This window comes from Glycine soja, chromosome 9 (assembly GCF_004193775.1).
Source record: "Glycine soja cultivar W05 chromosome 9, ASM419377v2, whole genome shotgun sequence".
Lineage (NCBI taxonomy): Eukaryota > Viridiplantae > Streptophyta > Magnoliopsida > Fabales > Fabaceae > Glycine > Glycine soja.
The window spans coordinates 42,158,984-42,180,770 of NC_041010.1; the positions used below are offsets into that span (position 1 = coordinate 42,158,984).

A 21,787-nucleotide genomic window follows, 5' to 3' on the forward strand; every position below is an offset into this window, starting at 1 on the left:
AAATAATATAACTTAAAAAGGAATACTATCAAGAATGATTTTGATTTGATGCAGAAATTTGGTATCATCAGCATGCTATAAATAGAATCTTAGGTTACATGTTGAAACCATCCCAATATCACTTTTCTATTCTTATTTTTCCACTTGTCAAAGTTGTTGACGAATAAAGATCAATCTATTCGTCACCAGTGTGGATACATGTAAAGGCTTCACACTATTGAAGAATTTTTATGCTTCAAGAACTCATCACCAGATACATTTTTAATTTATCATTAGTTTATAATACAATTTAAATATAAAATAGATTCTTTTATTCCACAATGTTTTCAACATCTTTTTCTTACACACGGGCTACATGAATGACACAAAGATATTATTATAACTTCACAAATAAGCAAAGGTTTAAGCCGTTTTACCATGTAGATGCATAAAATCAGAAGTATGTAGTTTAAATAAAACGGGCTGCTTGGCAGTTGGCACAAATAAAATTCAATGATTCCCTTCCATGTATAAGAAGACAGTGTAATAATACTGCTTTGGTATGGGCAGACCATAGACGTCAGATTCTCCTTCGTCTTATTAACTATCAACATATGCCATGTGGCACACAAGAAAAGAAAATTAAAGAAAAACTCAACGATTTACCACAATGGAAGACTTAATAGGCTTTCCCCACAACGATTTTCCAACCATATTCTCTAGTACAAATTTCAACAAGTTTTCCATGAGACTAAATGCAGAATGATTAAGCAAAATCTCTTGTCATTTATTTAACTCGAATGAGAAATCCTTGATTATCATCATTTAAATAAATTGCATAAAAAAAAGATGATTGCTTTAGTAGCCTAAATTTTAAAAGGATTTCACTACCTTTTCATCCTGAACCCCCCAAATAAATCATATGTACATTATAATCATATCATAAATGGGTTAGAATTTAATTTTAATGGTATTTTAAATTTTGTGCAAAAAATTCAATTAAGATTTATTTCAATTCTTTTAAAGTTCAATATTAAACTTGAAAAATATGCAAGTATAAATGAAATAGTCAACAAAAATAACCTTGCGGGTCATTTAGTAATTAAAAAATAGCAAGATATTAAATAATAAGTCATTAGGAGTTCCATGTTATCCACAAAGTAAATTACATGTACGTGTATTTCTCATTTATTGTCTACTCAAGAAAAGCACCCGTACCTATTAAAATGCGTAGCCAGTGTTGAATTTGCCGAAATAAAAAACAATTGGACGATGTTCCAGATATTAATTAATTAATTCAATACATCTCTTGACGAGGAACTTCTAATCCTTGCCATTAAGACAATATTATAAGACATAAGAAGACAAACAGAAAAATGGAAGAAGCAGCAACAGTTCTCCACGAGACATAAGACAAATGTACATTATTAGTTGCATTCTCTCTCCGTCTCGTATCTGATTATAAGACTATTTCAATCTATTCGTATTTTTTAACAAAAATAATTATTACATTAAATTTATTAATTATTTATATCATAATTCTAAAATTATTTCTTTTTTCTCTTTTTAACCATTATTCTTGTTTGTTTTTGCTGTCACGAATGAGAGTGGTTCCATCAGCAAATGGACAAATGCATTTAAGATGGATGGGCACGTGGGGGAAGAGAAGAAAAACATATTTAGGAAGATAGCAACATAAGCAGCAGTGGTATGATTTCATTTGACAGGGATATCCAACTACCACTTTTATGAATTGAAACAATATACATAATACCCACAAGAGATAACTTGTTAGCTTGAGTGAGAGGTGAGGCTTTTCCTACAGCTCTCAGATTCTATTGAACAAAAGGATATCTAGAAATGTAATATTCTCTTACGCGAGATGCACCTTCCCTTGCAAGAATCCCCTCAAGATCGCCAATAATTCTGGCCAACCATATCTCCAGATTTCGCTGGATTTCTTTGAAGTTGTTCCTAATTGAGTCCAGAGACCGTCTTGTGATCGGTGTTGTCTCGCTTAACTCGTCCCTGTAATGGCTCTTCCCAATTTCAGTTTGCAATGCCATTAGCTTCTGTCCAGTTTCAGATGCCCCCTGTTGAAGCCGAAATGCTTCCAGTAGAAACTCCGTTTGAGTTTGCGTTCGAAATTCTGTACTGAGGGAGGGTTCACAGGGTTCATTAGCCTGCTCAAAAAGAAAGATGTCAGGCCCAAAAATGAAACCAGTCTTATGTGACAGGGAAATGGTCCAACTTTAACTAAATGAAGAAATAAAGGATTATGTCAGCAGAAGCAGGCTTGCTGCGGGCATGTTGTTTTGGAAGAAAATACATGCATAGTAGTTGGTACTCTACCTAATGTAAACTTCAAAGTTAACTTTCTTTAAAACAGATTTAACATGCACACTAAATAAAGTACTAATATCAGATTTTTAGTGTCTATTACAATCCTGATCCATAATGTTGTGCATCATGCTTGCACGAAGTACAAAATTGTAATTCCATTCTTTGCCTTAATTGCGTGCACAGTACTATAAATAATGCAAGCTATCATTTTCATCTTCTGCTATGAAACAGTTGAGAGCTACACAAAAAATAATTTTTAAAAAAAATATGTATATATATATATATATATATATATAATCAGTTGGCACTGAGCTTGTTCCACGCCCCAGATAATCAACCTTTGGTTTATCCAAGTATGTAACACGGAATAAATATGGTATTCATGCACACAACCATCAACTTGGGACCAATGATATATTATATTAGCAGGTTGACCTATCAGACAATTTATTATCAGAGCATCACGATGATTCGTTGTTCTCAATATAGTTTTATAGGGACAGACCAACTGACAGAAAGTACCAATGAATTTACTGCAAGGCAGCAGTTGACATCATGCAATTTACATACCAGCTGACTTCAAAAGACACAAATTCAAAATATACAAGTGGGCCCATGGGTATCTTTAAAATAATTAGATGTTTAAGTATTTTAAGCTTATGATTCCAATTTATAGATTAATTACAATTTGCAACATATCAAAACCTAAAACAAAAAAAGCAATAAAACATGAGTTACTTACTATTCTTCTGCATAAATCATCAATTTTTTCTGAAATTGCTTGATATCTCTTTGCCTGCTTCTTAATCAAGGATGACACCTTGGATGGATGATTCTTACCAATCTTCTCCAGATTTAGTAAGTCCTGTTCAAGTAATTTAAGTTTAGAGGAAACTCCAGCAGAATCACCATCAACCTTCCAGGGAGACTCCCTTCTGGGGAAAAAAATGACCCTTCTTTTAGTTGGGGATTAATTCCAAATGCTGTAGAAGTTATCCATATTTAGACTATCAATTATTTACCTTGCAACAAAATGCTTTGTATTATACATTGATTCAAGGGATTCATACTGTACATCCTGCAAGAGTATACACAATCATAGGTCAGAAATCGACAAAAAAGTTTGTGCACACTGGACAAGTAGTTGCTTATAAGTTGCCAAATACATTACATTAAGATTCGAGAAATGCAAACAACATAATGGCATAATGCTTTCTATTTCAAGTGGAATAAATACTGTAATTTGAAGTCAAATGACCTTAGGTCTTAACATTAGTTTTTGAAACAAAAGTCTCCTTCCCTAGTGTCTTTTAAGATTTTAGGTAGAGTGGTTCTTTAATAGCTGAAGGGTGATCAATCGATTTTAATAAATACCAAGTTTGCTTAAGCCATCCCATGTGATTGTTCATTGGCTGATAATACTCTACAAAACCATCTTTTAGAAACAAACAACCAAACTATAGTGTTAAAGGGGCAATTTAATCAAGTGAACAAGGAGTGAATAAACATATAACTACTCAATACTCGTGTTATGCACAAGATACTATGAGGAAAAAAAATCATATTGACTGCAGAAAATACCTAGAGCGCCAATTATTAGCACGTTTGGAAACATGAGATTTCACGTTTTAAGGGACAAAAATCAAGTTATACAGTAAATTAGATTGTTAGGGTGCTCTTTTTTATGTTTTCAAAATCAATTCTAAGGTGAGTAGAATTAATTTTAAGAGAAGAGAAAATTCTTGGATATTTTTTGTTCATAAGAATTAATTCTGGGTGCAGAACCCACAAAACATATATATATGACTCTATTTACACTTCATAAGTGATTTTACTTTATCATCTAAACAAAATCAAATTTTATAAGAGTTTAATGTCTATGCACTGACAGTGTAAAATAATTTTACCCTACTATTAATTACAAATCACTGTTCAAATTATTTTAAAATAATTATTTTAAAAGCCAACAAACTTACCATAAATGGTAGGTTGTGATTAGATGATTACATAAAACTTTTTATACTATCAGTGCATAACTTTTTTTCTTTTTTTATAAACTCACTTTCAAAATATCATTTCCTAACACAAATCATTTTGTTAACATCAATTCTTTCCAAACCAATTCTAACAAAGTCTAAAACCTAAAACAAAAGGACCAACTAATTTCTCCCTAGTGGATGCTTTAAGAATCTGTATGTTTTCTTGGTTCAGTCAACCACTCTTAACTTTACAAAAAAAGAAAAAAAGTCAACCACTCTTTAAGAACAAAAGCATGTGCTTGCCAAGCGCCAACTGGTGGTTGTAGCAGAAAAAAGAAATATATTGTACTGAGACTTAGCAAAGGAACAAGATGCTTTTCTATCTCAATCAATACATACTAAGCGAGTCTTTAGATTATCATTTGCAAACTATGGTTTGCCCCACAAATAAAGGTTACATTTTTTTTCACTTCTGCTCAAACAAGAGTTTGGACCCAAATTCAAGTGCAAACTGCAAACAACTCAATCATAATTTGCTAAACAAGTCATTTGTGGATGAAACTTAATTTACACTCTCCAAAGTCCAAACTACGTTTGGGGTATGCAAACAATAATAATCCTAACATGCATCAACCAACAAAAATATCAGTGGCTTAAGCAATTAGCAATCATGTCCCCAGCACAGTCACAGACAATAAATAACCTAGAGAATGAGGCCCCTAGATTTCAGCACTGGACAAGAATGGTGACTATTGCTAGCTGAAAGTAAAGTGGACCAGGCATGCAGAACAACATAACATGCAATAGGGAACAGATTGCTACAAGCAAAGGAAGGAAACAGACAAATAACAATTGGATGGTCCATGGCTCCACCATGAGGAACCACATTATGAACCTAACCAACTCCATCTAAACTCTAAAGGAAAAAATAAGGCCTCTAGGACCCCCTAGTTGCCATTACAAACCCCATTCCTTTTTCCTCATCGAAAAGTCATGTCTAACAACGCAAAAGTTCAGCCGTACAGGAACCTCGTAAAAGCCTATAACCTTGAAAATCGAGCAAAAAGTGGTGCGGTAAAAGAACAGTGCACATGGTTGAAGTGAACCCAGCAGAAACATCTTGACCCAGAATCTTAAACCAGGTCATCCCTTGAAAAAGAACCAAACTTTTCGCCGTAAACCAATTTTTATTCGCACAAGATAAAGTATCAATCATCAACCACTTTAGAAAAAAAAACTTTTTAAGCCCCTTTTTTACTTTTTAGTCCCCGCAAATAATTACTTTCATTCCTCATTTATTGTCAAATGTAACGATTTATTTTCGACTAATTAAAAGCAATCATTCTCCTAATTGGCATTTGACAAGACTAAATAACACATTTAATTAAAAAGATAAAATAAAATAAAATTGCAAGTGTCATCATCTTCTTCTGTTTCCACTTTCCAGTTGGTATGGTAAACTAAACTTCCAATTTGTCTTATGCATGTGCTGATTAACAAGCATTACCCAAAAGTAAGACAAGAAAAAACAATAATTTAATCAAAAGAAGCCAAACTAAACACACTTATGTAAAATTTCAGCTAAAAAGAGGTAGTAAGTAATTGATAATGAAAGTGAAACAAATTCGCACAAACCTGCCAAAGCGAGGCTTTCTCAGCCCAGAACTTAGAAGCAGAGGCCATAAACTCTGAATCAAAGCCATTATTGTTCCCAAAATGCTGACTATGTTGTTCTTCATAGATAACCTCGACCTCTTCTTCCAAGCTCCTAGCAGTGGACCCCACCATTTCATCTTCTTCTTTTTGAAACCACTCTTCACTCTTCTTACCGTACACCTCCCTCTCCCTCTCCCTCTCCCTCCCACCCAATCCCTCGTCCTCGATCCTCCGCGACATGAACCCGATCATCTCGTCCCGCTCGGCGACGTCCCTCTCGGCGCGCGCGGCGGCGTCCTCGAGCTCAGCCACGCGGCCACGCAGGCGCGCGATCTCCTCCGCCGCGGCGTCGATCTGGTGCAGGAGGCGCTTCTCCTCCGCCTGCCACGCGTTCCGGTGCGAGGCGAAGATCTCCACTACGCGCGCGTTGGCCTTGGAGTCCTCCTGCCGCCGCGACTTCATCTGCCGGAGCTCCTCGGCCGCATCCGCCGCGCGCAGGGAGAGTGAGCGTACCTTGCCCTGCAGCGCCGGGACGGAGTTGTTGGCCAGCATTGCGAGGAACATGGAGAAGCTCAGGCCTATGTAGGAGCGGAAGAGCTTGTGAGGGTCTTGCTCTTGTTGGAGCTGCTGGTGTTTTTCCTCCTCCGCCATTGCGACGAGGGTTTCGTTTGAGTGTCTGTGTGAGTGTGTTTGGGAGTGGTTTTAATGGTGGTACGGGGAAAATGGAGAGAAAGGAAAGGAAAGGAGAAAGAAAGGAAAATAAAAGCAGAAGCAGTGTGTTGTATGGAGTTTGAGAAAGTCACGAAAAGGGAAACAGTGCCTTTTTGTCGTTTGATGCTGTCGAGTCAACATATGTGGGTGGGTTTATCTTTGCTGCTCTGCTCAATGCTTATTTAACCCAACTACTATTTTGTTTCATATCTTTTCAATTTAATTCAACAAGAGTTTTATGGTAAGAAAAATATTTATATTCAAAATTAATGATGTAGATTCGGTTTTTTTTTCTATTGTAGAAATATTATTAGTAGGTAATTAATAAATATCTTTATAAATATTGTTGGAACCTTTATGTTTATTTTGATTTTGATGAACTCTTGTGATCCAATTTTTTTTTTTTTAAAGGTTGTGTTTCTTACGAAAGAAAAAAGTAGAATAGATGAAAATAAGAAGAAAAATAGGTAAAAAATAAAATAAAAATGTTTGCCAAAGATAAATAAAAAAAATGAGGGAAAAGATTCAGAAAAAAAATAAAAAAAAGTAAATAAATAGTAGTACAATAAATTCCACCACTTTTAAGTTTATTTCTCTCATCATCGACTTTAACAAACACATGAGACTTGTTTATATTCGTTGTTTAATATTTATGAACAGATCAGAGCGTAGGTTATTTTTATAAATTATTGTTAGTGTGGTTTTTGTGATAATGATAATAAAATTTAATAAATTTATTATACATATATACTGTGATTAAGTGATGATATAAAATTATTCTATATTATTTATATGTTTTTTTTAATACATGCATTGTTATTTGTTAAATTTTAGAGTTTAATTAATATATATGGTAGGTGTATAATTTTATATTGTCATTTAATTACATATTATTATATAATAAACTTATTAATTTTAATCATAATTATCTCAAAAGTTAATCATAATTTTTAATTGATTGATATTGTAAAAAAAATTACAATAACAATATAATATTATTAAACTCTTTAGTTATTAACTAAAATTTATTATAATTATAAAATTTTGTGAATCCCACTATATTATTATTTAGAAAAAAATAGTTTTTTTTTTTACATTATTATGTAATTTAATAATCAAATAACTAAAATTGGATGACTCATATTAAAAGTAAATTCTTTAATTTCAATATTAAAAAAATAGTTTGTTTTGATATTTTTTCCATCATATGTATTCATCATTTAGGACTATAATATGATAAAACATAAATGTGAAGACATTAACAATTTAGGTTTGATAGTATTTTTTACTCTTATTTTTTTTAATTTTATCTCAATAAATTAATTTGAAGTATTTAATTTTAACTTAAGAAAATTGTGAATTTTATTTCTTGTTATTTATTCATTAATAATTACAAAAGTTGTGATAAAAAATAAAAAATAAAAAAATTCACCAATTTTTTTTAAAAAAATATTAGGTGTAAAGTTTGTCAATTAGAAGTAAAAATATAATTATATGAAGAGTAAATTAACAGAAGATAAAATTTACAATTTTTTTTTAAAAATAAAGATAAAATGCATAAAATTTATTTGGAATAAAATTCATAAAAAATTAAAATTTTGAATAAAAATATAATTAAACTAAAAAAATAATAACTAATGCAATCTTTTATTTTATTTTCTTTCCTGAATAATCTCAATCACACACATGATTGAATGATTGATCTAAACTTTTTTTTTTTTAAAGTGTGATGTAACTACAGCCTAGGAACTGTATAAATGTGGTTGTCAATTCACTTTTTTTGCTATTTTGAAGAGTTGCAAAAAGAAAAGTGGGGTCTATCCTCTGCCGATGTCCCGGTAGTGGTATCTTCAGAAAACGAAAATGACAGAATAAACAGAGGTGAATGAACTCTCTACCGTTTCTTCTGTGGTATAAAATTGGTGCCATTAAAGAAAAATTTGTTTTTAACTCAAATACGTTGTTAGGCATTAGAATATCACAATTTTTTATTTTTTGTTTCATAGAATTTTATTCTACTTTGTCTTTAAGAATTATAAAGTCACATTATTTCTTTTAAATTAAGGGGAAGATTCCAACAGCACTAAAATAAACTTAAAAAATAGATATGATTTGATTTGCATTTAAAATAAAATTTGAATTAAACTAAATCAATATTTTATAGTTTAATTTGGTTCAATTTTTATTAAAATATTATTTTATTAAATTTATATATTTTTTCATGTTTTTAATAAAATTACATTAAAAATTATTAATGATAATATATAAAAATTATTAATAGGTTAAACTTTTTATAATAAAAATCTATAAAATTCTTCTATTTTAAATTAAATATATCTTTAAAAAATTGTATAAAATAAAAGTAGTATATATTACATAAATTTTTTATGCATAATACTATAAAATATTATAAAACTCAAGTGATACACATATAAAATATATAATATTAAAATAATATAAGTATTATGACAAATATTATAATTTAGTTTAGTTTGGATCAGTTTAAAAAACACAACCACAAATCGCAAACCGATTATAACCAATTCATTTGAGAAAAAAATTATTCAAACAAATCCAAAGAAAATTAGTTTGATTTGATTTTTGATTTTGTTTTAGCAAATTTTAATTTTTATTTTAGTTCAATTTGAATTTAAACACTCTTATTAAATGGCATGAGAAAAAAGCAAGCAACATCATAAAAATGAGTATAACTAGCTAAAACATTAGCTACCCGTTTTCATAGAGATTGTATGGTTACGAGGGGAAGAGAAGAAAAATATATAAAAAAGAATAAAAATAAAAGAAAAAGTATTTGAATTAAAGTGATTTAATGGGTAAGAAAATAAAAAAATGAATATTAAATAAAAATATTATTATTATATTATAAAACGTGAGAAAGAGACGGTGATGGCACACCCCAGTAACAAAAATGAAACCAGATGTCAAATTCTGCTAAAATCTTCCTCAATCTTCTCAAATTAGAGTATATAATTTTTGCCATGAGACCCACCAGATTTTTTAAAAATTTCCATCCTCTTATGTGCCACCAAATCGTGCATTCTTCTCAAAATCATCGCCAATCCTTGTCCCTTCTCTCCTCTTTATCGGTACCAAACCAACCCTTAAGATGTGAGGCTCCAATTGAGAGGAATCATAGAATATTGTGAACCAGACTCCACCAAGGATGAACTCTAGCCTAACCATTCTAAAGTAAGTTAGTAGCAAATGATTTCAATCCTTAATACACTATTTTTGTTAAATATAAGAATTAAAACTAAATATTTTTTTATAAATTTTTTAATTAAAAACGATGATATTGTTTGAAATCAATATCTTATTCGTATTAAATAAAATCAATAATTTATTTATCACCAAAAGCCTGAATCAACCATTGTAAAAATTATTACATCTTAACCTATTTGAATCAAAATATTTATTTTAACTAAACACATGATGATTTGATCAGATTCAACTTAAGTTAGTCTCAATCTGTTTTTATCTAAACACATGATGATAACTGCAAATATTATTTTTCATTTGTTTTTATTAGTTATTCTAATAATTGTTTTTAAATAATATTTTGTTGAGTGAATCATTATGTTGGTCTTTAAAATTGTAGCATAATATTATTTTTATTAACCCTGAAATCATTAAAATGTTAAAAAATACTTAAAATTGTATAACATTACTTTTTTTCCCTTAACTTTCAGTTTGTTAGGGTGAGAGACTCTCATTAATCCGAGCTTCGGTTGGAAAAAAATAAGTAAAATTTAATAAATTATTTTTACCAGGAATCGAATTTAAATAATACCTTAACGATTTAATCTTAATTTCATCGTATTAACCAATTATATATGTCGAATCACTTGTTTAAAACATTACGAGTCTCGTTAAAAAAAATATTAACCGATGTACTAAGGACATTAGTTAAAGAATTAAAAAAAATATATTTTATTAGATAGTATAAAATTATATTTTTCATAACTTTTTTTACCCTCTCATATAATTTTTATAATAAATATATATATATATATATATATATTTTAATTTCTTAACTAATGTTTATAGACGCTGGTAAAAAAAAAAAATAGTTAGAGTAGTCCTTCAATTACTCATTTAATTAAGCGAGTCCAAAATGCTAGATAGAGCTCGTTAAGTATCATAGTGGCTTCTATGTGGTAGAGGATAAAAGTACAGTGTTTTTTTTTTTTGTTTTTTTAACAAGGCTAAAATTAAAAGAATTTTGCAACTGTGACGGAAGACATTGAGGTAATTATTTTTCCTTTTTAATTCCTCGTCAAAGCCAGAAAGCTTGGTAATTGCAATATGATTGTATGGCCCACTTTTATATTTGAATGGTACTGTACTAAAAGTACCAGAAAGCTTGGTAATTCCAAGATGATTTTATAAACCGTGGTTGCAAAGTTAAAAACAAGTTTTGACTTTTAAGAATTAGGATTGTAATGGGGGCAGAAAGTCGCAAGGCAGAGGAAGAGGTTATATGCATGGATCGGGAGGAAGAAACTCCAACAAAATATGTACTTACTGTGGAAGAATGGTTTTCCACCACACTCACAGCTAATAATAATACTATGATTGATGATACAAAATCGCAAAAATTGATGCACCAATAAATATTAAATAGAGAACAACAAACAATGACACCAGATTTCACAAGAGAACAATATGGCTTTGATATCCAATCAAAAAGTCAACAAGTAGCAAACACTTCTCACTCAATTACACCAATTGAGGAATCAAAGTCAGGTAACGTTCTAATCCTTTCTTGTTCAGATGAAATCAGTTCAGATTCTTGGATAGTAGATTCGGGACCTAGTGATCACATTTGTTCACCACTAATTAATTTCATACATATTAATATGCTAAATAATAATTTGTTTTTCTTGTCTCCATCTGAAATAAAGAAATTTAGTTGAAGATGAATCATAAGATCACCTAATATCGTTCGTGATTGGCAACCGTTGCTCTTTCATTGAAATAAATAGTCAATAACTATGAATTCAAGTATTTGTTGAACCTTTAATAATATGACATGATTGTATATCCTAAGGCTTCGGTAATATATTATAGAATGTGTTTTTTTGTTTTGTTTTGTACATATAATTAATATAGAATGTATGATAGCCTAAATGCAGTGAGGCTTCTGGACGAATCTTTAACTACACCTAGCCAATTTCCTGATCTCATTCGTGAGATATGGAGACTTAAGGGTTGCTTCCTTAGTTGAAGTTATGGTCATATTTGTAGGGAATCAAATAGATTGGCTGATAGGGTTGCTAATGGTGGTAACTGGTAAGTTCTTTAATGCCTTCCTTTGTTATAACTATTTTAAGCATGTATTTAGTTTAGATGAAAGAAATAAAAAATAAAATTTTAAATGAAGATAAATTGTAAAAAGTGTGAATCTCACGTAATAAAATATAAAATTTCTATTATATTTTACTTTTTTCCTTCAAAACAAGCACACCTTAAAGGGAGGATTGTTGTATTTTTGATTGCCATGTGGAGTTTAATTGATTTTGGGTCATTTGGAGTATTTGTTTGTCCAATCCATTCGGAACAAAGCGAAAAAAAAAACTTCTAGCTTTTATAAAAAAAACAAAGAATGAGATTTTAATAAAGAAACCATCTATAAAAAATTATTTTATTATTCAAAAACATAGAAAATATGACAAATATCTATACAAGATATTAATATGATATAATGCTAATTAAGGGTGGTGCACCTTATTAGAGATCAAAATGCAAAATTATAATGCCTTAAAGTAATTAAAATCTTAAACTAAAATATAATGCTATAAAAATAAATTACAAATTATATATAATAGTGATATTTAGAATTTTATTTTTTTAAAGATTAATGATATTTTTTATAAATCTTTTTTATGCTTTATGAATAAAATGTTAAAAGAAAAAAATTATAATTTTCTAAAAAATAAAAATGTATTTAATATTTATCATGAACACGAATATATATATATATATATTAATAAAAAGCATTATTGGAGAATTTATAATGATTCATTTTCTAACTATTTGTACAAGCCTATGTCATAGCAATCACATATTCACAATGATAACGTGGAAATAGTTTAAGAAAATGGCCGTCTTTGGAAAGAAATGATTATTAGTCATCTGATAGTGGGAAATAAAGGGGTCATGATTGTACTCCTTAAGTTTTCAAGGGAAACCAGATGCAAAAGCAAAAGGAGGTGGATATGACTAAAACAGAGAGAGGAACAAGAACAACTACATGACAGGTCCAAAACAGCCATAAATAAAGACTGCCAACATTCTAGACGCATCTCGAGTAGTCATGTCATAGGCCCTCCAATTCGTTTGCTTTTATTGCTGTATATGTATATGCTTCCATAAATTTGTTTATAAGAATTTCAGATGAATTGATTTTAATTTTAGTTTGTATTTGGTTAATGTAAATTAGAGGGGGGAAATCAGAAAGGATTAGAGATGAAGAAAAAGTAAGAGATATCCCTTTGAATAAATTTTTGATTATATTATAATTTTGGTTTCTAAATTTCTTAAATTCATCATTTTAATCTTTCAGAATTTTAATTATAATATTTGATTTCTCAACTTTTATAAATTGATTCAGTCCAAATTATTAACAAGTAATTCTCATCAATTGAATTATCAAGTTAATTATAAATTAATTAAAATAATTAATTATTAATAATTTTTATTTAATTTATAATTAATTTAATATCTTTAATAATCACAATTATTAGTTAATAATCTATTAGGATCATCAAAATCATCCATTTATAAAATTAGGGAAACAAATATTATAATTAAAAATTAAAAAGATTAAAATCATGAATTTAAAAAATTAAAAAGATCAAAATTATAATTTAACCTACATTTTTATATCTTGTTGAAATGCTATATGCTTTCATCAACATTTCATTATTATTAACATGACCACAATTATTTATTTAAAAAAAAAGAAAAAAAATAATTATTTTTTCGTGTTTCTCTTACATGAAATAATTCTATATGAATAACGACAAGGAAAGATTATATGAAACGGGAGACTTGCGAGCATTAACATTTATTAGTTAATCCAATTGAGTAAAAGTTTATTTTGATAACAGTAATTCAATATCAAACTTAAATTATGTTCGAACAAGTTATTTTAATTAATTTTTAATTTTTTTACTAACTAAAAATTTTCTTTGATTGTCTAATAAATATAAAGTAAGTTAAAATATTTTTTTAATAATTTTTATCATTTTTTGAAACATTATTTAAAGTAATATTTTTTAAAGTTTTAGTTTCTAATTTTTTATATTTTATTTATTTATTATCCTTGAAAATATTTATGGAATCTTCTTATTATCCTATTTAAATGCTATTTTATATTTTTTAATTATTTTAATAATTAATTTTATTAAACACTTCTAATTTAATAAATTAATTTAAAAATTTTCAACTAATATGTCAAACATAACATTAGTCTTGACAAAATTAATTACAGAAAAAGACGTTCCTCGCTACAGGAACTGCATGTGTTTCATAAATGCTTTTCAGAACAAATTCTTTCTTATCAAATTATTTTTATGGATCTAATTAGCCATTTGTAATGTTATATTTTTCCAAAAAGGGCAAGTATATATTTGTTTGTCATTGTCCCTTTCAAAGATCGAACTGGAGGTGGTTCATACCTTTATTTTAAAGAGAAACCACGAGGAAGTTCAAGAAATAGGCTTATAGCCTAATAAACTTCCATTTTTGTACTCTTACATCACTATTCAATTAAGCTCACACTCTTTCCTATGAACATGTTCTTGGAAACCATTTCACTACAGTCCTATGTAATATGTATGGCAAGATGCTTACATGTTGTGTCTATCAAAATAACAGTGAAGCCAAAAAATGATAGTTATAATGTATAAATCCGGCCATAAATTATTAAAAGGTAAAAATACAAATAATCTCAGTATCACTACCAATAACATCGTTGACTTTGATATACAATACCTTATTCTCCTACTAACACTACATGTAATAGCTAGTAACAAAAGGTGAAAAATAAAAGACAGAAGGAAAAACAACTACATGCTATCTCACTTTTCATGCTAAATTTTGAACTTTTTTTATTTACAAAAGCATTTCTGCACTTGTCACAAAAGAACTTTAGCAGTTTGTGCTTCTTTCTAGAATTTTCTATTAAAGCATATTTATAATGAAAGACATTGAAGTTAAAAGTGTAGGCAGTGCACTTGAATAATGGGACTTCTATCCTAATACGAGGCAAAGACATCAAAGACATAATTGATTAATGTGAATTTGAACCTACAAAAGGGGATATGCTTGAATTTGTTCACTGTTTTTTTTTGGTGTTGAAGCCAGTTTTAACATTCTATACAACTAGTTATCCACGACATCAAGTGTGCAATACCTAGCTTTTATGTTTTATTAATTAACTTGATTGCATCAATTATAAGTGGAAATGTTAATTAAATTATAAAATATAGTTAATTGAAATTCCTGTGATTTTCTGATTGAGTCTTAGCTGTTAAAAATTCTGCTGAAAATTAAACTGTACAACTTAAATTCCTCACTCTCATCAGGAGTGATGAAACTAAAGAATGGATATGGGAACTAGATAGGTCTCAGGGATTGACTGTAAAATCAGCATACCGGTGTGATTGCAGAATTTGCTGCTGGCCGATACATGCGATAATTCCTTGGTGGAGATATTTCTTAGGTTTCTGCGAGTGCATAACTCCTATGAAGGTCTTATTTTTCTCATGGTGGCTACTATTGAACAGGTAACTATTTAGAATGGCTTTGCTGCCTTTGCATAGGAGGAACATTACCACTGATCAACTATAGGGTTCTTGTTTGTGAGGACCCACGCCACTTAATTATTTTTCTCATGCTCTCTGTCTATAAATATTTGGGCAAGTTCCATTATATTTTAGTTGCTTTTTCATTTTGTTATGTTAGGTTTTAAAGTTTCATTTTAGTATATTTAGTTTTAAAATTTTTATTTTAAATTTTATATTTTTAAAAGTTTTTCTTTTATCATTTTTTTTGTTTTTTTTACTGCTTTGTTAATGTTTTAAAATTGAAAATGATTTTGTATATCGTTTTTGTCCAACTAGAGGTATCCTACCTAATAATCATATTTGAATATCGTTTTCAATATGATAAAGGCTAACTATTTTAGCTAATTTTTATTTTCATACACAAAATTCAAGCATGAGACATTGTTTAAGGAAAATTAAGCATGTAGCATTTGAATTAACTACCCATTCAAATATTTTTTTTGTTTACGTGTACTAAAGGTGATTCATATTCACGCCGATAATACTAACTTTGCGTTTGATCTCTTGTTCGCCTTTACTTGTTACATACTTTTACTTCAAAATAAAATTAGGAGTTTTAGGTGTTCTGGTCTGTAATTTATGGCCCTTAGTGAGCGAGCCAGCATATCCAGTTATCACAAGTAATCCCATCTTTTTTTCTTTCTTTTATAAACTGGCACAATGGATAACCGAGTTGACCCTTTACCTGATGCTTAATCAGATTTTGTTGCAGCAACAACAAAGGTGCTAGAAGCTAAAGAAAGCGCTAGCTGCCTGAAAACATCAGCATGCAACGGATAGTGTCCTAGATAACTTCAAGCACAAATGATAATTATTTAGAGTAGGATTTGAATCCTGCAACTCCTCATTTGTATCATGCAACTTTCATTTTATGTTTGTGGACAAAAACAATCTTTTCATCAACAATCTCCATTTCGAAAGGTAAAAGTTACCTTTCAGAATAGTCATTCCATAATAGTTTTGTAACACTTATTTTTATTTTGAAAAATAATTTTTGCCTTTCAAAATAATTATCCCAAAATCATTTTAGAACACTTATTTTTATTCTAGAAGGACCATTCTGTACTGAAATAAGTGTTCTAAAACTATTATAGAATAACTATTTCAAAAGGTAATTTTTACCTTCCTAGTTAGTTATTCCAAAAGGTTGGATTTGACACTTTATATCTCATTTGCTTTGCACTTCAATTTTCTATAGAGTCACATTTGGTTTGGAATTATTTTGTTATCATCTTCAACGATTTTAGGGCAAAATTTTTAGTTAAACCACATTAGATATTGTTTTGTTTTGATGTGCATTTTGAATCATGAGTCTCTGTTTTACATTCTTAGGTATTGAATGCTAATGTTGTTCTCAACATGGTGCAGGATTTAATGTGCGAAAAGAAAGAATCATTTTCATTGTAGCATATGTAGAGGATGAAGATAAGTATGGATTGTTTGTTTCTAAAGAATGTGGGAATGATGAGGGAGACATGAGTGCAACCATGTCGTTGTAGTTGAGATTGTTGCCAGGTCATCCATATTGGGGGCTCAACAGATGACACACAAATCTTCGTCGACATCTCACTTACGTGGTGAGGGCTTGGGACTTCTATGACACATAAATGAAAAGGGGGGAAAGAGGTATTAGGGTTGGGAAAGAGAGGTGTTGAGACTTGGTGAGACATAAGTCATTAAGGACATTTTTGTCCACACAAATAAAATAAGAGTTATAGGATACAAATGCCTTTAGAGTACCATGTGTAGGCCCAAAAACATAATGCCACAAACCAAGTTCTACCAAGACACATTCCCGAGGTCTACAAGCAACACACAGCTCTGCCCTCCAATTTGTTAAAAATTGAAACATCTACGTCTCTCGCCATTGATGCGATGAATGAGAATTTCAAGTAGCGAGAATTTGTAACAAACAGCAGATATCCATTACCCTTTGAGCACAGCTTCATAGTTAATAGTTATCATGCATCGTGACAAATGACAGGACCAACCTCTTCATATATGTTGCTCATAGAGGAGGAATGTGGGTGGCACTGATGTTTGACAGCTGATGACTTACTTATGTATGGATATGTTTTCTCTGCTCCATAATTAATACTATCTCACAGTAAGGCCAATTTTTAAGCTTCATCGATAACAGTTAACGTTTGTTTTACGAGAAAATACATACTTTTTTTTTTAAAAAAAATAACAAAAAAGTGATTATATTACTTGAAGACAACAAAAACAACTTTATTAACATAGATACATAGTCTTCATCAAGATGTGATTTCCTAGTACATTAGATCTAGAACTAATGCTATACCTGGCACAGTTTGATATAAAGAAACAGAACAAACTTGATGAAGAACATGGAACTAGTTATTTAGCCACAGGCAAAGACACCCAGACTAGATTATCAGGAGGGAGAAGATGACAAAGGGGAGTCCCACTTAGAGGTGTCTCATGCAGATTGGTGCCACTTTGCTGGTTGTGGCAGTAAAAAACTGTGTAAGGGTGGTGACATCCTATAATGTTTGAAACTGAAATCACTTTCCCTTCTGAGATTGTGTAGTTCTGTAAAAGGGCCAGTGGAGTCTGTGAGATGGATGATGGTCAAAACTTTGAATTGTGCATTGGATCCAAACAGATAGCGTGTAAAATCAAACAAAGGCTCCAAGGAAGTAGCACAGAACTTTGTCTCTCCTTCCATGGATTCATATTCACAATCACATTGTTTGAGTGGTATAATTCATGGCCTTCCATTGGGGAATGTGTTTTTGAGATAGAGAAGAATTTAAGAAGGAATGGTAGCTGTTGAAGAATTTCTGGTCAGAAATTTTGGCCATGTTGAAGAATTTTTCTTGGAACATTATTTTCCCAACTTTTAAATCATTTGGGGTGAAAAAACACATTCAATTTAAGGGATGGCTTGTAAGCATGCACATCCTCTGAAATCACTTTTTGTGTCCATCTATATCCTCCTCCTCATTTTCTTTGTCATTTCACTTTCCTTTCTTCATCCTATTGTTGCCGTCATCACTGCATCATCCTCATCGCCATGATCTTCATCATCATTGCCATCACCTTTGTGAACATGCTTCTTATTCATTTCTAGATCAGCATTCTCAAGCTGCTTAATATTGTTAATCATAGGATACTTCCTTTAGTTGAATATCCCTCCCAGATGTTGCAGCTATCTTTATAGCTTCGCGCCTCCACTATCCTATAGAATCTGCAACATCCATGAGGAAGACAGAAAAAGTTGAAGAATCAAGAGGGAGTGTCATGGACAAATTTATCATAAAAGTAACCATTCACATATCAAAAGGATAATGAAAACTAAGGAGCCAATATCATTTCAAACAAAGTTAATTTGCTTGAAAAAAAGATGACCAAACAGCAAAACTTTTCAAGCAGCAATTGAAAAAAAACTAATTAAATTGCAAGATCTGTAGGACTGATACATTATGGAGATAAAAAGAAAGTTGCAAGTCAACAAAGATATGATAAGTTGCAAGTCAACAAAGATATGATTTAAGATAATTGGATATCATAGCTAGATCTTACCAAAAAGACAAGTAGGGTGCACATGATGAAGCTTCATGAAGCAAATCTAAATCTCATGTCTTTGTTTTCCTTGAAACTTCTAATCTTTCTTCCAAGCTTCTAAAGTATCTTCTGCGGGCTCCATTCCCTCTAGAGGACACCATGTGAGCAATAGGACACTATTTCGCATTTAGTTAAGTGTGTGTGTGCGTGCGCGCACTACATGTCTGAGTGTGTGTGATTCAGAATGTTTTAGGAGTGTAATTAATTAAGCAAACTATTGTAGACCTCGTTTGTTACCAATTTCTTTGCATCATAATGTCTAGTTTGAATGTGGCCTTCATGCCCATGAAGTTTGGAAATTGCATGACTTGTATGAAGACATTTTACAGTGTTAATAAATTCATAATGAAAATTCAGGCATAACTCATACGTTTTCATTTTTGCAGGATAAAATACATTAATTATCACCAACAGAAAATTAAGGATTGTTGTGTCATGCACAATACACGTAAGTTACATTCTTTAACAGCTTAGCATAAAGCTAATACTTAGTCTTGTACAAAATGTCTAACGCAATATAGCCTAAGCACGATCAACTTAGAGAAAAGATATATAACATTAATCATCACAGTCACGTTAATGCTACTGAGCAGCATCTTCAGAAAACCTGGCATCAAACTGAGCTGAGGGGTGGGTAAGAGCTGAATTAGCAGAACCAGCTCCAGAGCCATGCTGCAATTCAATCACAAGCCATCGAACTGCTTTACTCATCTGTTCCAACCGAACTGCACTGATGGGAGGAAGACCAGTCATGGTAGCTTGTCCAGGTTTTCCTGCTACAGGCCTTGTTGCCTCATCCACCAGACACTCGGATCCTATCCTTTGCTTCACAGACTCCACAAACTCCTCGGCTTGATCACATGCTACTCTAAACAATTCCCACTTCTGCTTAAAGTTTTCTAGAGCAGTATCGGTTGCTGTTGTTTTAATGGAACCAGCATTTTCTTTGGCTTCCAACACATTTGCTGCTGCAACAACAAAATCTTGATAGGCATTATTCAGAGAATCAACTATGCTGTCCATGGTGCCTGATTGTGTCATACAAAGAAATTCTAAGCTTTTTGTAATTACAGATCCTAAAGGAAAGTAAGACCTCTGGAATTAAAGCACAAGAACAGTAGCTAGCAAAAAAAGATTTCAAGCTATTTGTCTCCTAGTCTGATGATCTTGTTTTACTGAAAAGACATGGCATATTAACATGTAAGACAAAAACTATGAAGCTCAACACAAAACGAACTGGAGCATTATCGAAATGGGGAGGTGGAAGGAGAAACACTGATAATACCCAGCACCCTATTAACAGATACGAAGATCCAGAACCAAACACTGGTACATTCAAAACTGTCATTGTACTCAAATCAAGAATGATAACATGCACCTTACAATAAGCAAGTAAGAATCACACAAGAAATAGTGAAGATATTCCACAATAACCATAAAATTTTAATCGATGGAGGTGCATTCTTATGGCATAGACATTGAACTACATTTCTAGTAAAAAAAAGGCATCCAGATTGATATCACTGTTACCACCAAGTTGATCGGCACCACTTACTCACTCAATCTCAATGGCCAATTATTCTGATTGCCAGGAGCAAATTAGACATAGAAGGCCATAGGGAAACAAACTAATAGACCAGCACAAATTAGTTTAGTTTAACTGATCTAGCCACATATGAGAACAAAATCAAAATTCAATAAAATTAATTTTTTAATTTTTCCTACAACACACAGGGAAATGAATCCCAATTTGTATCCTTATCCTCCCTCTAAGAAAAATAGCATTAGCAAATCAAGATGCTGAGCACATATCTGTTGGGTGACACCTACCGTTTTCACTTACGTGAAGTGTGGGGTGAGAGTGAGGGTCTTTGATTGGGTTTTGCTGCTTCTACTTCCTTCGTTCTTAGCTCGCGCCAACGGAACCCTAATTAACCAAATCTGAAGTGAAAGAAACCCCCTTTCTAATTTGTCCCTGTTCTGTTAAGGTTTATATAAAAAAGCTTTTTACTATACTCGTGCAGTGCCTAGACAGATTAAGATTTAAGACATAATAAAATATTAATTTTAATATATTTTTAGTTTTAATAATATAATATTTTTCATTTTTGTCACTGTACTTATTATTTTTTCTTTTTAATTATTGTAAAATATATTTATTTTTTTAATTCTTAAAGCATTTTAAATAATATAAAAGTAAAAAAAAATACTTTGAACTGTAAAAATATATTATTTAAACACTTTAAGTATAAAATAAAACAATCATATTTTATAAAATTAAAATTTTTTTTTTTACAACGAATAAAAATGAAAAAACAACTAAATTTTAGAAAAAATATATTTAAGTCTAAAATCTTCTTTTAAATAAAAAAATAAAGACTATATAAAGGATATTTTTTTACCAAGGCTTAATTAAGAAACTGTTTTTTTTTTTTTTATTGTGATATGTTTTTAAACTTATACCCGTGCCTAGATATATTTGTGGTATTTAATTTTTTTATTGCAATAAAAAATTAATAAATAATAAAAATATAAGATAATATTTGTATAATAATTTTATAATCTTATTTTATTTCGACTAATAGTAATTTTATATTTTTTCTTATAAAATAAATCATGTCACAAATATTAAATTAATGATGATAAAATATTCTA

The 21,787-nt window shown here is 30.5% G+C and overlaps 2 protein-coding genes and 1 pseudogene across 3 annotated transcripts; all 3 read right to left on the minus strand.

The window, feature by feature from the left end:
- Positions 1-1,634: 1,634 nt before the first annotated feature.
- Positions 1,635-6,817, minus strand: LOC114425677. Its single transcript, XM_028392626.1, has 4 exons — positions 5,937-6,817; positions 3,345-3,400; positions 3,065-3,257; positions 1,635-2,162 (listed from the first exon to the last, which is right to left on the minus strand). The coding sequence occupies exons 1-4, from the start codon at positions 6,606-6,608 to the stop codon at positions 1,815-1,817; spliced, it is 1,269 nt and encodes a 422-aa protein (XP_028248427.1). The 5' UTR covers positions 6,609-6,817; the 3' UTR covers positions 1,635-1,814.
- Positions 6,818-17,743: 10,926 nt separating this feature from the next.
- LOC114424956 lies at positions 17,744-19,350 on the minus strand (annotated as a pseudogene).
- A 134-nt stretch (positions 19,351-19,484) lies between these two features.
- LOC114424955 (mediator of RNA polymerase II transcription subunit 32-like) lies at positions 19,485-21,113 on the minus strand. 2 transcript variants are annotated; one of them, XM_028391650.1, is made up of 2 exons: positions 20,963-21,113; positions 19,485-20,160 (listed from the first exon to the last, which is right to left on the minus strand). In XM_028391650.1, exon 2 carries the CDS (start codon positions 20,153-20,155, stop codon positions 19,715-19,717), a length of 441 nt encoding a protein of 146 aa, XP_028247451.1. In that variant the 5' UTR covers positions 20,156-20,160; positions 20,963-21,113; the 3' UTR covers positions 19,485-19,714. The 2 variants fall into 2 exon arrangements, with proteins under 2 accessions (XP_028247451.1, XP_028247452.1); XM_028391651.1 differs by having other exon boundaries at positions 19,504-20,160; positions 20,976-21,113.
- Positions 21,114-21,787: the final 674 nt, after the last annotated feature.

Bases quoted from the DNA above. Each gene is read 5' to 3' on its own strand.
- LOC114424955 (XM_028391650.1), bottom strand. From the start codon at position 20,155: ATGGACAGCATAGTTGATTCTCTGAATAATGCCTATCAAGATTTTGTT.
- LOC114425677 (XM_028392626.1), bottom strand. From the start codon at position 6,608: ATGGCGGAGGAGGAAAAACACCAGCAGCTCCAACAAGAGCAAGACCCT. The intron at 3,401-5,936 runs GTTTGTGCGAAT...ATACTCTTGCAG, and splicing joins AGAAAGCCTCGCTTTGGCAG to GATGTACAGTATGAATCCCT. The intron at 2,163-3,064 runs GTAAGTAACTCA...CTTTTTGAGCAG, and splicing joins ATGATTTATGCAGAAGAATA to GCTAATGAACCCTGTGAACC.